At 47.2% G+C, this 17,553-nt stretch overlaps 1 protein-coding gene across 5 annotated transcripts in view; it reads right to left on the reverse strand.

Moving 5' to 3' along the window:
* Positions 1-17,553, reverse strand: part of CRAMP1 (cramped chromatin regulator 1) — a 68,054-nt gene that overhangs the window by 44,192 nt on the left and 6,309 nt on the right. For all 5 annotated transcript variants that reach the window (XM_027117854.1, XM_027117858.1, XM_027117857.1 and 2 more), the window contains exons 3-4: positions 10,837-11,030; positions 4,632-4,785 (exon numbers count right to left, since the gene is read on the reverse strand). In XM_027117854.1, coding sequence (XP_026973655.1) covers positions 4,632-4,785; positions 10,837-11,030 — 348 coding nt within the window. The remainder of the gene's footprint in view (positions 1-4,631; positions 4,786-10,836; positions 11,031-17,553) is intronic.

A 17,553-nucleotide genomic window follows, 5' to 3' on the forward strand; every position in this document is an offset into this window, starting at 1 on the left:
ATCAGACAAAATGGACTTTAAAATAAAGACTATTAGAAGAGACAAAGAAGGACACTACATAATGATCAACGGATCGATCCAAGAAGAAGATATAACAATTGTAAATATTTATGCACCCAACATAGGAGCACCTCAATACATAAGGCAAATACTAACAGCCATAAAAGGGGAAATCGACAGTAACACATTCATATTAGGGGACTTTAACACCCCACTTTCACCAATGGACAGATCATCCAAAATGAAAATAAATAAGGAAACACAAGCTTTAAATGATACATTAAACAAGATGGACTTAATTGATATTTATAGGACATTCCATCCAAAAACAACAGAATACACATTTTTCTCAAGTGCTCATGGAACATTCTCCAGGATAGATCATATCTTGGGTCACAAATCAAGCCTTGGTAAATTTAAGAAAACTGAAATTGTATCAAGTATCTTTTCCGACCACAATGCTATGAGACTAGATATCAATTACAGGAAAAGATCTGTAAAAAATACAAACACATGGAGGCTAAACAATACACTACTTAATAACGAAGTGATCACTGAAGAAATCAAAGAGGAAATCAAAAAATACCTAGAAACAAAGGACAATGGAGACACGAAGACCCAAAACATATGGGATGCAGCAAAAGCAGTTCTAAGAGGGAAGTTTATAGCAATACAATCCTACCTTAAGAAACAGGAAACATCTCGAATAAACAACCTAACCTTGCACCTAAAGCAATTAGAGAAAGAACAATAAAACCCCGAAGTTAGCAGAAGGAAAGAAATCATAAAGATCAGATCAGAAATCAATGAAAAAGAAATGAAGGAAATGATAGCAAAGATCAATAAAACTAAAAGCTGGTTCTTTAAGAAGATAAACAAAATTGATAAACAATTAGCCAGACTCATCAAGAAAAAAAGGGAGAAGACTCAAATCAATAGAATTAGAAATGAAAAAAGAGAAGTAACAACTGACACTGCAGAAATACAAAAGATCATGAGATTACTACAAGCAACTCTATGCCAATAAAACGGACAACCTGGAAGAAATGGACAAATTCTTAGAAATGCACAACCTGCCAAGACTGAATCAGGAAGAAACAGAAAATATGAACAGACCAATCACAAGCACTGAAATTGAAACTGTGATTAAAAATCTTCCAACAGGGGCTTCCCTGGTGGCGCAGTGGTTGGGAGTCTGCCTGCCGATGCAGGGGACACAGGTTCATGCCCCAGTCTGGGAGGATCCCATGTGCCGCGGAGTGGCTGGGCCTGTGAGCCATGGCCACTGGGCCTGCGCATCCAGAGCCTGTGTTCCGCAACAGGAGAGGTCACAGCAGTGAGAGGCCCGCATACCGCAAAAAACAACAACAACAACAAAAACTTCCAACAAACAAAAGCTCAGGACCAGATGGCTTCACAGGCGAATTCTATCAAACATTTAGAGAAGAGCTGACACCTATCCTTCTCAAACTCTTCCAAAATATGGCAGAGGTGGAACACTCCCAAACGCATTCTATGAGGCCACCATCACCCTGATATGAAAACCAGACAAGGATGTCACAAAGAAAGAAAACTACAGGCCAATATCACTGATGAACATAGATGCAAATATCCTCAACAAAATACTAGCAAACAGAATCCAACAGCACATTAAAAGGATCATACACCATGATCAAGTGGGGTTTATTCCAGGAATGCAAGGATTCTTCAATATACGCAAATCAATCAATGTGATACACCATATTAACAAACAGAAGGAGAAAAACCATATGGTCATGTCAATAGATGCAGAGAAAGCTTTTGACAAAATTCAACACCCATTTATGATAAAAACCCTCCAGAAAGTAGGCATAGAGGGAACTTTCCTCAACATAATAAAGGCCATATATGACAAACCCACAGCCAACATCGTCCTCAATGGTGAAAAACTGAAAGCATTTCCACTAAGATCAGGAACAAGACAAGGTTGCCCACTCTCACCACTCTTATTCAACATAGTTTTGGAAGTTTTAGCCACAGCAATCAGAGAAGAAAAGGAAATAAAAGGAATCCAAATCGGAAAAGAAGAAGTAAAGCTGTCACTGTTTGCAGATGACATGATACTATACATAGAGAATCCTAAAGATGTCACCAGAAAACTACTAGAGCTAATCAATGAATTTGGTAAAGTAGCAGGATACAAAATTAATGCATAGAAATCTCTGGCATTCCTATACACTAATGATGAAAAATCTGAAAGTGAAATCAAGAAAACACTCCCATTTACCATTGCAACAAAAAGAATAAAATATCTAGGAATACCTACCTAAGGAGACAAAAGACCTGTATGCAGAAAATTATAAGACACTGATGAAAGAAATTAAAGATGATACAAACAGATGGAGAGATATACCATGTTCTTGGATTGGAAGAATCAACATTGTGAAAATGACTCTACTACCCAAAGCCATCTACAGATTCAATGCAATCTCTATCAAACTACCACTGGCATTTTTCACAGAACTAGAACAAAAAATTTCACAATTTGCATGGAAACACAAAAGACCCCGAATAGCCAAAGCAATCTTTAGAACGAAAAACGGAGCTGGAGGAATCAGGCTCCCTGACTTCAGACTATACTACAACGCTACAGTAATCAAGACAGTATGGTACTGGCACAAAAACAGAAAGATAGATCAATGGAACAGGATAGAAAGCCCAGAGATAAACCCACACACATATGGTCACCTTATCTTTGATAAAGGAGGCAGGAATGTACAGTGGAGAAAGGACAGCCTCTTCAATAAGTGGTGCTGGGAAAACTGGACAGGCACATGTAAAAGTATGAGATTAGATCACTCCCTAACACCATATACAAAAATAAGCTCAAAATGGATTAAAGACCTAAATGTAAGGCCAGAAACTATCAAACTCTTAGAGGAAAACATAGGCAGAACACTCTAGGACATAAATCACAGCAAGATCCTTTTTGACCCACCTCCTAGAGAAATGGAAATAAAAACAAAAATAAACAAATGGGACCTAATGAAACTTCAAAGCTTTTGCACAGCAAAGGAAACCATAAACAAGACCAAAAGACAACCCTCAGAATGGGAGAAAATATTTCCAAACGAATCAATAGACAAAGGATTAATCCCCAAAATATAACAGCTCATGCAGCTCAGTATTAAAAAAACAAACAACCCAATCCAAAAATGGGCAGAAGACCTAAATAGACATTTCTCCAAAGAAGACATACAGATGGCCAAGAAGCACATGAAAAGCTGCTCAACATCACTAATTATTAGAGAAATGCAAATCAAAACTACAATGAGTTGTCATCTCACACCAGTCAGAATGGCCATCATCAAAAACTCTAGAAACAATAAATGCTGGAGAGGGTGTGGAGAAAAGGGAACCCTCTTGCACTGTTGGTGGGAATGTGAATTGGTACAGCCACTATGGAGAACAGTATGAAGGTTCCTTAAAAAACTAAAAATAGAATTACCATATGACCCAGCAATCCCACTACTTGGCATATACCCTGAGAAAACCATAATTCAAAAAGAGTCATGTACCAAAATGTTCATTGCAGCTCTATTTACAATAGCCAGGACATGGAAGCAACCTAAGTGTCCATCAACAGATGAATGGATAAAGAAGATGTCGCACATATATACAATGGAATATTACTCAGCCATAAAAAGAAATGAAATTGAGCTATTTGTAATGAGGTGGATGGACCTAGAGTCTGTCATACAGAGTGAAGTATGTCAGAAAGAGAAAGACAAATACCGTATGCTAACACATATATATGGAATTTAAGAAAAAAAAATGTCATGAAGAACCTAGGGGTAAGACAGGAATAAAGACACAGACCTACTAGAGAATGGACTTGAGGATATGGGGAGGGGGAAGGGTAAGCTGTGATAAAGTGAGAGAGTGGCATGGACATATACATACTATCAAATGTAAAACAGATAGCTAGTGGGAAGCAGCCGCATAGCACAGGGAGATCAGCTCGGTGCTTTGTGACCACCTAGAGGGGTGGGATAGGGAGGGTGGGAGGGAGGGAGATGCAAGAAGGAAGAGATTTGGGAACATATGTATATGTATAACTGATTCACTTTGTTATAAAGCAGAAACTAACACACCACTGTAAAGCAATTATACTCCAATAAAGATGTAAAAAAAAAAAAAATAGAAAAATAAATATATAAATAAATAAATAAAGATGGAGCCACGCAAACTGGACTCAAACACAGAGCCTGGAAAAAGAGCCTGGGAAAAGCCCTGGAACGCCAGCCGTCCACCCGGTCCGACTCACACCAGGCCCTGCCCGACCCTCACCCCACTGGGGCTCCCATGGGAGAAGGGCAGGCAACGGGGAGGTGTGATTCTGGACCACGGTGCCCTCCCTCCCAGGGGGGAGCGAGCCAGGGACTCAGACACCACAGGCTTCCTTGTAACTCAGCCTGACCACCAGTTACGAGGCCTCCTGTCAGCCAAAGCACCAGAGGTGAGAACACCCCAGGCCGTGTGGCTGGGTGAGAATAATGCCAGAAGGTGTGGCCTGCAGGTTTGCGGAAGCCACGCTCCTGGACCAGAAGCCACCCCGCCTCTGGCCCCAGGAAGCCAGCCTAGGCACTCACCATTGTCGAAGTCAATGTACTTGGTGATCTTGTGCCACGTGCGGTAGTAGAAGTGCCGGACCTGCTCCTTGTTCTTCACCATGCTGGCGGGCTTGCCTTTCTTCTTGTATTTCAGAGCAATGTTGTTCTGAATCGCTTCAAAGTCTTTCCCATGCTGGAAAAGAAAGTCCACATTAAAAGCACGAGGTTAGGGGCTTCCCTGGTGGCGCAGTAGTTAAGAATCTGCCTGCCAATGCAGGGGACACGGGTTCGAGCCCTGGTCCGGGAAGATCCCACATGCTGCGGAGCAACTAAGCCCATGCGCCACAACTACTGAGCCTGCGCTCTAGAGCCCGTGAGCCACAACTACTGAAGTCCGCGCGCCTACAGCCTGTGCTCTGCAACAAGAGAAGCCACCACAATGAGAAGCCTGTGCCCCGCAACAAAGAGTAGCCCCCACTCACTGCAACTAGAGAAAGCCCGCGTGCAGCAGCAAAGACCCAATGCAGCCAAAAATTAAATAAATGAATAAATAAATAAATTTATAAAAAAAAACTAGATTGTCTTATACTTTATAAAATAACACAAAGGGCGATAATAAAGCTAACTTTAAAAAAAAGCACGAGGTTATAGGGAAGGTGGGAGGGAGACGCAAGAGGGAGGAGATATGGGGATATATGTATATGTATGGTTGATTCACTTTGTTATAAAGCAGGAACTAACACACCATTGTAGAGCAATTATACTCCAATAAAGACGTTAAAAAAAAAACAACACGAGGTTACAACAAGGCAGCCTTCTGTACAATGCAGACACTTCCTGAAAAGGGAGAAAAGGGACTGCTGTGGTTAAGCAAGTATCCTTCATGGCTCCTACTTGTGCATGAACTTCAACCTGGCTTCCCCAGAACCTCAGGTTTCAATTAGAATAATGGATAATGCAGCAACAGAACTATCATAGCATGTGGATACCAATGAGGCAAGGACCCCGGAGCAGTAGAAACATGAAGCTCATGACTTAGACAAAGGGCTTAATCTCCAGAGTTCTTTAGAGCCCATGAAATGACACACCCCCACGAAGACAATAATCAGAAGACACAACACAAGGATGGAGGAGCTCAGGGTGCTGTACATCTGGCATCTTAAAATAAAACAACACATCAACTATTCAGAAACAGCTTCACTGATTTGATCATACAAAAGGTATTCTATGTTCGAACAAGGATAACAAATATGAATGTTTATTAAGAGAATCATGCAGAATATGCTCTGAATACATCTGTGGGCCTTCCTTCAACACCTCCATGCAAAAGCTGAGTACATCTTAGATTTTCAGAATGGAATTTATGTTCCAGAGAACAGTCCCCATCAGTGCTGTTCTGGTACTGATGCAACGAGAACCAACTACTGATACTACTCATCAACTACTGATACTTTTATCAAAACCAAGCCAGCAGGAAGCACTGGGAAGGACCTGGAGGTAACGGCACCCCAGCAGCATTGAGCACCTCTGGTACCCAGATCTTGGTTTCTAAATCCCACTTTCCAAAAGGAACCACGGCTCCTTGGAAAAATGGCCAATGCCAGGTCTGGGGCAGGGAAAATACCAGGTGAGTCTAGAATATCTTGTGGTGCCAGAAAGTGAGAAAGTGCTCAAAGCATAAGGGGAACATGTTAGAAGGACACAGCAGCCAACCTGAAGAGGCTCCCAGTGGGCAAATCTAGAACAATCTGGGCAACAAAATCACAATGATATGAATGGATTATGACCCATGGAAGAGAATAAGTATCCCTGGGTCCATACAGGTATAAAGAAATAATTGAATAAATACATAAATGGAGGAGAAGGGAGAGCTTTTCCTTGCATGGGATTTCCACTTAATAAATGTAGAAAGAATAACAGAATCAGAAGGTCATCACTGGGTAAACACCACAGTAATAGTTGTTCCAGGTAAGAAGAGGCAATGGTTGCTTAAATTAGTGGGAGAAAGAATCATGAGAAACAGGGTATTTACATAGTCTCAAAGTAAAAAAAAAAAAAGAAAAAAAGACTTGGCAGTGGAGAACCTGGGAGATGCCACCTGAATGCAGTGATCAAGGTTCACACAGCCAGGCCTGAGACAGATCACACTGCACACTCTGGACAGGACGCACCAAGGATGCACAGCAATCCCACAGTACTCTTGACAGAAAACACAAAACATGAACTTATCCGTGCGGAAACATCAGGTAAGCCCAATGAGGGGCACTCTATGAATGAACAGACTTGGAATCTTCAAAAATGTCAAGGTCGTGAGAGACCAGGAAAAAAAGGGAATACTGAGGGACCTGTCCCAGGTGGGAGGACCCAGGAGCCGTGGCAACCAAATGCAGCGTGGGGTCCTGAACCAGAATAGGACATCAGTGCAAATACTGATGACATTACACTAACTCTCCTCATTTTGCCGGTCACCCTGCAGTTACGTGGGTGTCAGGAAAGCGGGTTAAAGGGCATGTGAGCATTCTCTGTACTCTTTTTGCAGCTTTTTCCAACTCTGAAATCGTTTCAAAATTTAAGGTCAAGGGCTTCCCTGGTGGCGCAGTGGTTGAGAGTCTGCCTGCCAATGCAGGGGACACGGGTTCATGCCCCGGTCCGGGAGGATCCCACATGCCGCAGAGTGGCTAGGCCCGTAAGCCATGGCCGCTGAGGCTGTGTGTCCGGAGCCTGTGCTCCGCAACGGGAGAGGCCACAACAGTGAGAGGCCCATGTACCACAAAAAAAAAAAAAAATTAAGGTCAAAAAGTAAAAGTGCTATGGGACTTCCCCGGCAGTCCAGTGGTTAAGACTACACGCTTCCACTGCATGGGGCACGGGTTCAATCCCTGGTCAGCGAATTAAGATCCCACGTGTCGTACGGTGCAGCCAAAACAAAGCGTAAAAATCCTCAAAGAATGAAAGCTCACTCACTGTTTTAAAAGAAGCAATGGCAGGTGAACCAGAGCAAGGCAGAGCTGCACCTAAAGTGCCTTCTTCCAGCGTCCAGCTCAGGCACCACCTCTCCCACAAAACTCCCCTCAGCTCTTGACCAAGAACCGTGACGCAAACAAACACACACAGCCTCTAAATCTCAGGACTTCGTTTCATAGCTGAGTTAACGAACCCAGAGGTGACCTGACAGCCCAGATGGGGACTAGAATCTGGGCTTTGCGACTCCTCATCCCACGTTCTCAAAGGACGCTGCTTCTGAACTCTTGTGGCATCTGTCAGCATATACCTTCTGAGAGTCCCACTTCTTCTGTGCCTGTTACGTTTTCCCAGTAAGACTGCCAGCCCCTTAGGGGGGACTTCTTTGCATTTCTATACTTAGCCATGAACTAGGTAAATAAAGGGTGGTGGCAACAACAGCAACAGTGAAAAAGGCAAAGTTGAAAGAGAAAACTATATGGAGGTGAAGCACACATTTCAAAGACTGAAACGAGAACTCGCAGTATTCGTACAGCTGTCACAGAGATGGCAGGAAACAGGAGATGCCCAGCAGCTGGATTTGTGGGACACTGGGAAGTGCAGACAGAACACGGGAGGGGAAGCACAGCAGAGATGAGGCCTCCAGCAATTATCGACCCAGTGAAAAGCAAGCAGAAGATGCTGGCCACGCGGCTGCGAGTAAGATAGGAATCAAGATTGGACAGCAATACGGACAGACAGACGTAAGAAGGGAAAAGGAAAAGTTGGCAACAGGCTTTGTGAAATGGAGTATAGAGGATGTTGAGGACAACCACGCTGGTCCAGGCGTTCATCCCACTGGTCTTCCCGCCAGCTCCCTGTCATGGGGGTCACAACCTTTACCCCTGGCCACAGGGAGGAGTCTGGGATGGGACCAGCCAAGCTGAGTTGTGCCCAGAACTGTCCTAACTAGCATGGAGGAGGGGTTGGGGAGGCACTCTCGCCCCTGGGGAGCACCTGAAGCAGGAGAGGATAAGCACAGAAATGTTACCCCCAACACACGGGGTTACAGGCAGAGGCCCAGTGACACCGTGGGAGTCCCTGCACACAGTCAGGCTTGATCCAGTCCCTCTGGCTCCCTCCAAGTTCAGTTCTGAGAGCTGCTCAATGCTCGGTCTTGCCCCTCTGCGCTACTCTGAGCTGGGTCTCTTCACTTGAGGCATAGCTCAGTCAGACGAGAGTGCATCAGAAAGGCAGGGAAGACCCTCATCAACACTGCAGAGGCCTGTGCTGAGCACCACGCCCCACGGGTGAAGATGCTCGTGGTTACATACGCCCTAGCTGACCAGCCGGTCATCACCCCACCAGAGTCCCACTGAGTTTTGGTCAGACACACGAAGCAACAGACATAAAGCCCACACTTGTGCATGCGTGCTCTCTCTCTCTCTCTCTCTCTCTCTCTCTCTCCCCCACTGAGTTTTGGTCAGACACACGCAGCAACAGACATAAAGCCCACACTTGTGCATGCGCTCTCTTGCTCTCTCTCTCACACACACACATACACACACATACAATTTGGGATACACCAATAGTACCAACCGTAGAAAGCATTAAGTGACCTGAGTAGCCAATTATTAATTATTATTATTATTAAGCAAGGATTTCAGGAGACCTCAAAACACCTACCTGGTAGAAAAGTTAAAACAAGAAGCCTAGCCCGATGAGAGGGGAATGAACTAATTCCCCTGAAGAAAGGTAAGGGCAGGTCATTAACACGGATTTCTTCTGCTTTTCATCAACAACCATGTCTCCCCCACGCTCCTCCAACTGAGTAGCCAGACTGCCTGCAGAGCCCACTTTCTCCCCAAGACAGAGGGGCCACACCAAAGCAGTAACTATTTCAGGTGAGAGTCAGCAATGGCTGCTGATTCTGAGGACACTCCAGGAATCACAAGTCTTCTATGCCTAACAAACAGCTTAAAGAAGGCACCATTTGGGCATATAATCTATAAAAGAACAGCCTCTGTACTTTACCCTAGAACTGTCCAGGGAAGAAAAGGAACACACTTGAATGTGTTTGAATGACTTCGCATCTACTGGAACAAGCCTCATGTGGACATTTCATTCTCTCCTCGGACAACAGAGTCAGGCAGCACCAACATGTGGCCTCCTCTATCCAGGAAGGGCAGAACTGAACCATCGACCCCGGAATGGGGCAGGCCAGCCACGGGAAAGCTCTGAACTCGGCTCTGCGTCCTGTTCTCTGCCCACAGTCAGGTGTCTCCTGATCTATGAACACTCCATGGCTTCAGTTCCAAAGCCTCCTTCCTCTGAGCCTTGTTTCACAGGCTTGGCTAGACTTTTCTATCACTCCAATTAGTTCACTAGTAAAAGAATAAGGCTCACTGACCAAGTAACCTACTCTTGATACTACATCCCAAAGAAGAAGTCTAAAATATGGAATGTGCACAAAGATGTCCATGGTAGCATTATTTACAACAGAATCTAGAAGGAACCACAACAATCAACAATACGAAAATGGTTAAGTAGAACAAGGACTGGCCAGAGGGTAAATATTTAGGTGTTGCAGGGCCACAGGTACTGCAGGAACCACACTGTAGTCAAAGACAATGTACAAGTGAAGAGGCTGAGCTGTGTTCCAATAAAACTTGATTTACAAAAAACAGGCAGTGAGCATGTGGGTCATAGTTGCCTTCATCTGAAGCAGAATATTTATAAGCATTAAAAAAATACTGAGCAAAAGAACTACAAAACACCATGAAAAATGCATTTAACGTTAATAAAAAAGTATGTTCTCTATAACTACAAAGATGTGGAGAAACAAAACCCGGAAGTAAAGATGGCTGGCAGGGAGCACGGCCGTTTCATTGGGCTGTGGGATGGGGGAGGAGCTTCTCTATGTTTAGGACTTGCCACTCTGTCCCCAGTCAGCTGTGATGTCTCTCTGGGTTGTGCTGGCTGCTCTGACTGATGTGGCAAGTGTCCCCTGGCCCCTCCCTCTCGGGGACATCCCTCCTGAATCGGCCCACTCAGCTGTGAGAGGAAGGCCCAGAGGGAAGGGCACCACTCTTCAGACCAGAACGTATTTCAGAGAATCTTAGAAAAGAAAAGAAGCAAACGAAAACACTTCCTAACAGCCACCTCACTAGTAACAGCTTTGAAAGTCACAGTGAGGAGGTAAAGGGCCAAGGTCAGAGGTCAAGGCCTGTGCCTGGGGACCCACAGGCAAGGGGTAAGAAGCCAGGAGCTTCAGCCGCCTCCTTGGGCTGCAGGACCCACTCACCTCGTACAGCCCCTCGAAGAAGGTGTTCTTGTCCTCCGTGCTCCACGACTCCCACTGACGCCGCACCTTCTTGCCTTCTTCCTTCTCACCGCCTGAAGACCCTAAGCTCCGGGAAGAGGAGCGAGAGCCCCCTGCAGGGGCAGCGGGGGCAACCCCGGACCCATTTCCAGCTGATGATCCGCCACCGTCAGCTCCTTCGAGAGAAAGAACCATATAGCCATCTGTGTCGGAAAGCGGGCTGCCCCGGGGCCCACCCGGGCCCCGCCCCCAGCTCCACCAGTGAGTGACATTGTCCTGCCCTGACCTCTGACTCTCGAGAGAAAAGTTTAAACAGTGAGTAAAAGGAGAGCATTTATGTGGCACCACCAGAGCACAAGGACAAGGTCCCGCCGAAGCACACAGCTCCTTTCCCACTGTGAACTAAAACCACATGGCATCTTTCCTTCTCAATTGAGGTTTGAGGTTAAATTTTTTCAAATAAATTGAAATTCAAACTCAAGAAAACATTTAAATGTATATAAGACACTACCTTCTTTGAGGTACAATCAATACTTAAATATGGACCACGTGATACCTCAGCACCTTTTAAAAGTCCTGGGACTTCCCTGGTGGTCCAGTGGTTAGGACTCCACGCTTCCACTGCAGGGGGCAAGGGTTCGATTCCTGTTCAGGGAACTAAGATCCCACATGCCGCATAGTGCGGCCAAAAAAAAAGGTCTTAAAACTCCTTTTTCCTGATCACTTTCCACCAACAAAATCTGGTGTTCTGAGTGACCGACAACCCACAAATGCTCTTAAAGCATCAGTTCCTAATCTCAAGACAAGTCCTTGAAAAACCCGCCAAGAGGGGAGAGCACGTAAAGTACAGCATGGGGGCACCAAACGCCAGGCCGGGACTGAGAACTCTGTGCTCCCAGGAGAATGCAGGCAATAAACCAGAGGTAAAGGTCACAGATAACAATTTTACGACCTGACCCAAACCTCCCACCCATCTCAGTTCCTTCCTCTCAGAGGGAAGGGGAACTCCCCAGCATATCCCTGTGATAACCAGCATTCTCTTTTCACGGAACTGCAGGACCATCCAATGGTGAGAAATCTGCAAACTCTGAACAACGAGGGTGAAAAGAATATCATAAAAATAAAAGTACTTTAAAAAGGAAAAGCTAAACAAATACAGATTATTGTTAAATGCTTTCTTAATGAGATAATCGTGAACTTTTCCATAAAGATCCACTTCTTTGTCAATCTGGTGGGGGCCCTGGACAGCCATGTGCACACTGGGGCTCAGGGCCACGTTTCCCTCACCCCCTTGACAGGGCTCTGCCTCCAAAGGGGATGAAAGACAATCATGAGAAATAAAAGAAATGAAAAAGTAAAAGTCCATTATTCCACATACGTTTGCAAAGACTATCCCTGAAGAAACACAAGAGCAGGGGCTGCCTGGGGTATGGGACAGGGGGTGTGGGGGGGAGTCAGTCTCCCCTCTTACACCTTGTTGTGTCTTTGTGCACTGTGGGTCCATGTAATTACATCAACATGAGTATCTGAAAACAGTTGATCCCATCAGTCAGCTATCAGAAAGCAGAATGTTTCATACATGCAGAAAAAACTACTCGGCTACATGGAATGCGTTTGATTCTCTCATGTGGAAAGGTGTATCAGGCTAGCAGTGAGCTACCTTCATAAAGCGACACGAGTGGGTAACAGAAATCACTGTTCATCAGAGCTGTAGTGCCCAATTAGACAGCCACTAACAAGGCTATTTAAATTTAAATACTAATTAAAATTAAATAAAATAAAAACCCCAGTTCCTCAGTCACACCAGTCTCATTTCTAGTAGTCAGTGTCCACATGTGGCCAGCTGCTCCTGTGCCGGACAGCACAGGACCTTACTATCACCGCAGAAAGTGCCACTGGTCAGCACTATATTTGAATGTTCAACCTTCACGGTCCTAAACACACTGTTACAGAATAAGACATAATCAGGTTTAAAGCGTTTCACGGCTGCTCCCTTCCCATCCCACAGGCACAACAGAACTGCACCTCAGGATCTCTGAGTTCCAGGGTGGGCAAAGGACGCACTGAACACGTGGTCTGACTTTGTCCATTCCTCACCAAACCAAACCAAACCCTGACCTAATTAATGAGCTTAGCACATCCGGAGATGTTTTCAACAGGTGTGGCAACTTAGAGCACATTTGCAGGGATAATCGGTTTCATTCCATTTCTAGTAGGTCAGAGACGCTTTGTTATGAGCTGAAAACTGGGTTATGAGTGCTGTTTAAACTCCACTCTCGGGACTTCCCTGGTGGTCCAGTGGCTAAGAGTCCCTGCTCCCAATGCAGGGGGCCCAGGTTCGATCCCTGGTCAGGGAACTAGATCCTGCATGCTGAAACTAAGACCTGGCACAGCCAAGTAAATAAATATTTAATAAATAAATAAATAAACTCCACTCTCAAAAGAAGTTCTGGTTGATTTGGAGCCCACAGTTCCTCATGTGTACTCATCTGAGGAAGGGCTGTCTGTCTACCTCTGCACCACCCACAACAAAGGATTTCAGTGTCATTTTCAACTTTTGACAAAACCCTCACTAAACTCTCTTTTTCCAAAACAATGGCAACTTGCTGACAGTCACAGCTCAGGTTTACCTTTGCCAGCCCACGCTGGCGTCAATATACTTGAAAGTAACACACATACATTGTTAAAAATTCTATAAGGCAAACGTCTTGCTGGCTTTTATGAAATTTCACTGTATTACAACACTGGTGACCTGAGACACGGAGGATGAACATTGAAGAAAAACAGAATGGAAGCGTCACTGAGCTGAAAAGGACCTAAGGGGTAGCACACAGAATACACCAAACCAGCAGATGTGAAAGAAGGTACAACAGTAAAAGTGGCTCCGTGGAGGCCCATGAGGCAGCCAACCACACTGCGGAGCAGCAAGCCACTCTCCCCCCACCAGAGGTCAGCTGCACAGATGCTCAGCCTCTCCTGCTCTCATTTCAAAAACTGTATGTCCTCAGTAGAGGAAAATAAAGCAAAACGAACTTTCAGAAAAGAAAGCAAATCACCCTCAGGCAACCATTTCTAACATTTGATGCTAGTCATTCTAGACCTTGAATGATTTTTAAAAGTAAAGTAAAATCACAAAACTTTAGGAGGGAAGGAGAACATGGCACCTGGTACATCCCTGAAATTTCAGATAAGGAAGAGAAGAGAGAGGCATCACCGCTTTACCTCAGGCTCCTTCAAGGGCCGCAGCTCAAGCAGAAAAAAAACCAGGAAGCAGGATCAGAGACACTGGTAGAACGAGATGGTGACCCAGGAAAAGTTCAGACAAAAACAGTGATGACCGAAGGGGGAAGACAGAGAAGCAAGCAAAGAGGACAGAAGCAGCAGGAAGGTAAGGGGGGGAGACAATTTTGAACAAGACTGAGTGGGCGTGGGGGCTCTCCCTGGGGGTGGGAGTGGGTGTGTGCCCAGCCAAAAGCACAGGGCCGAAGTCAACACTCTACCTGTGTCTGTGTTTCTGAGGCCATAAAGAGGGTTAGCGAGAGTCTGCACCGTGAGACGTCAGTATCCGAGGAACCAGAAGAGAAACGATGCACAAGAATGGGAGCCCCGCAGCGAGCTCTGTGAAAGCAGGAAGAGCCACACCAGGCATCACACAGCAAAGGCTCAGTGAGAGCTTGGGAACTGACGCGGCACAGGCTGGGGGCTCCACAGCTTGCCCTGCCCCTCGCCCACCCAGGCCCCTGGGACCCAGTGCCTTCCCTCATAACCCACTTCAAGCCACAGTCCTCTAGCCGCTCAGGGGCCACCTGGCTTCTCCCCTTTCCCGTTTCTGCTGCCACTTTCCCAGGCCAGCTCCACACCACCTCTGAGCAAGATGATTCTAACAACCCCCTCTCTGGTCTCCCAGACCACCAACCCCGCCGCAGCCACTCTCCAGGGCTCACATTTGAGGGACACAGACGCATGGCCTCGGTCCACCTTTTCCACTGCCCATCCATCCATCCACTCCGGACAAGCTAGACTGCCCGCCCTCCTCCACATGCACCCTCCCAACACCTGAGCAGCAGAGAACCACCCATCTGCCCGCCAGGGAAGCCCAGACACAGGTGGAGCAGCCTACCCAACACATTGCCACCCTGCCACCGTGCCCGCGGGCCTGGATGTGAGGGACACAGAGGTGCACAGCCCCATGGAGCACGTCCAAACGCCTGCTCCCTTCCGTCCCCATGGTGTGCAGTCACCTCTTTTCAGGACGGCGAAACGGAGGCTCTGAAGGCGGGAAAGCCGTACAGTCCCTGGGCAGCAGGAGCCAAACCAGAGCCCCGGACTCACACTCCAGACCTGGGCATTGTCCTCCTGGGACACATGATATCGTGGTGGCTGCCACCGTGTCAAGGCTGCTTTGGTATTTATGACACCAGAGCCACAAAAGTCAGAAGCTAGAGGGAACTTGATCTCAACGTCCCCCTCAGTCTGTGACAGATGAGGAAATAGGTTCAATGACTGCCTGGTGCCACCAGCCAGGGAGTGGCAGGGCTCAAGACTCCGGAGGATGCTGTGACTTAACTAGGGGAGATGCAGAGGATGTAGTCACAGTCCATCACAGCATACAATCCCGTCCTGAGCCTTCCTCTGGAGCTTGCCGAACTTCTTTCCAAGCGATATATCAAAATCCCAGAGGGATGGAAAACCCGCCGAACTCAAGGGCGTCAGAAATGTCCATCCCAGCAGGAGGGGACACACGGGCCTCCCTGACCGGCTCCACCTGCTCTAGACTAGAAGGGCATTCCTGGTGTCTTTGTGGCCACCTGCCCCTGCCCCCACCCCAGCTCGGGGCACCTCCTGGCGCAGCAGAGAGCACAGCCCGGGAGGGGCGGCACACACCATGTGGTCCCAACACGGCCCCCTCAGGTCGCGGTCAGTCCAGACGGGAGGTGCGATGCCAAGGCTCCCAGAGGTGCTTCCGTGCCTCTCATAACACACACATCCGTGTCACATGCTGAACAGCCAGACGTGGCTCAGGGGACACCCTCCCTACCAGGGCCACGCAGAGGGGAAGACGTCAAGCAAGCCAATTCCCAGTCAGAGTGTCACCCAACAGACAAATCCAAATGCCTCCCCTGGGCCTGCTGCTGCCCCGAGAGCTGCGGGCCTCCCACAAGGATCCCTCCTGGGCATTAGTCGCTCCATCTGTCTCTAGGGCCCGTCCCGGGTCCCCCTCAGCGCCCTCCACATGCAGACCAGGGCCAGCCACCCTCCAAGACTTCTTGTTCCTCCTGCAAACGAATGAGAAAAACACAACTACAATCCCTGTGTTCCTACTAAAACATATGCCCTCCTCATCGAATACTATGATGGTTTCCTAATGCTTCTGTAGGTAATTCTTGATCTCCCACCCAAACCACAGATGCCAGGAACGTCTTCTTCTCCCAGCATTTCACACGTGGTTCTTCAGTGGTAAGAACACTGCCATTACTTGATGTGATAAACTGCACACCACCATCCAGGACAAAGCTGTTTTTCACATTTGTGACTCTGCTATCTGAAATCACCCCTCTGCTATCCTTGTATCTTTGTATCACCAAAACAAGACACAACGTACTACATGAAATGAAAATCCTGAAATATGTATGGTTGGCAGGCACAAGACAATTCCAGACGTTCACGAGACACCATGGAAACAACACTGCTGTTGACACTAAAAGTCAAGGAAGTACTTGAAAATTAGCTCAGCCTTCAAACCAAAACGCAACTGTTACCTTACCTACTTGTCCATACTATCTATTCACATCTTTGATGTGAAGTAAATGCCATCTGTACAACTCTGAACTGAATCATTCACCCAGAACCTCTGGTTTACAGGTATTTTCCTCTCTGTCCTGCACGGCTACATCATGGTCTCTGAAGTGGCCTGGGCCACAGGTCTCCTGACCTACTGTGACCGGGGCGGGGGGGGGGGGGGCCTGTGTCACACAACAGGACCACGTGTCATGGTTGTTATGTATTCCCCATACGTAGCATCACATGAGGAGTGTGGTGTGTACTGGACAGAGGTGGGAGAATGTCCTAGCTTCCCTCCTCTTCTCCCAACAAGGTCTGAGGGCTTTCACAGAGCTTGACGTCCCCACCCAGGTGGGACACTGGGATGACAGTCGTCATGTACTGGATCAGACTGGGCACAAGAACCACAGAGCTCCAGCCTTGGTGGTTTCGAGAGGGTCAGATGTGTCCCCCTGCCCTCAGAGGGTACAGGAAGCAGGGACTTCACCCAGCCGCCCAGGCCTGGCCCAAGTGCCTGGTGAGGGAGGACAAGAGTGACCGCAGTGCAGACTGTAGGTGAAGCCACACCAAGCCCGGGGCCTCCGAGAAGCAAGGGCTAAGCAGAGCCCGCCAGGGAGACAACTGCCCTGACTTCGGGCACTGTACCCCAGGACCCCAGTCATCCTGCACGGCAGACTCCTTCGCCCCTGAATTAAGTGCAGCTTCAGCCGCTGGCGTACTGGACCCACTTTGAAAGTAAGGAACCTGAAGTTCAGGCAGGTTGAGCACCTCTCCGCTGCCCCCAGCTGAACTGGACACAGGGGCTCTGGGTGGGGAAACCGGGTCTCCTGACTGCTGGCTCACCCTTCTTCCCTAAAGGACAACCTTCTCCCAAAGGTCGACCGCCTCGGGGTGAGGTACCTCATAAGATGTCTTTTA

This window comes from Aethalodelphis obliquidens, unplaced genomic scaffold, assembly GCF_003676395.1.
Source record: "Aethalodelphis obliquidens isolate GAN/ISIS:26980383/991018 unplaced genomic scaffold, ASM367639v1 scaffold18, whole genome shotgun sequence".
NCBI classification, from domain to species: Eukaryota; Metazoa; Chordata; class Mammalia; order Artiodactyla; family Delphinidae; genus Aethalodelphis; species Aethalodelphis obliquidens.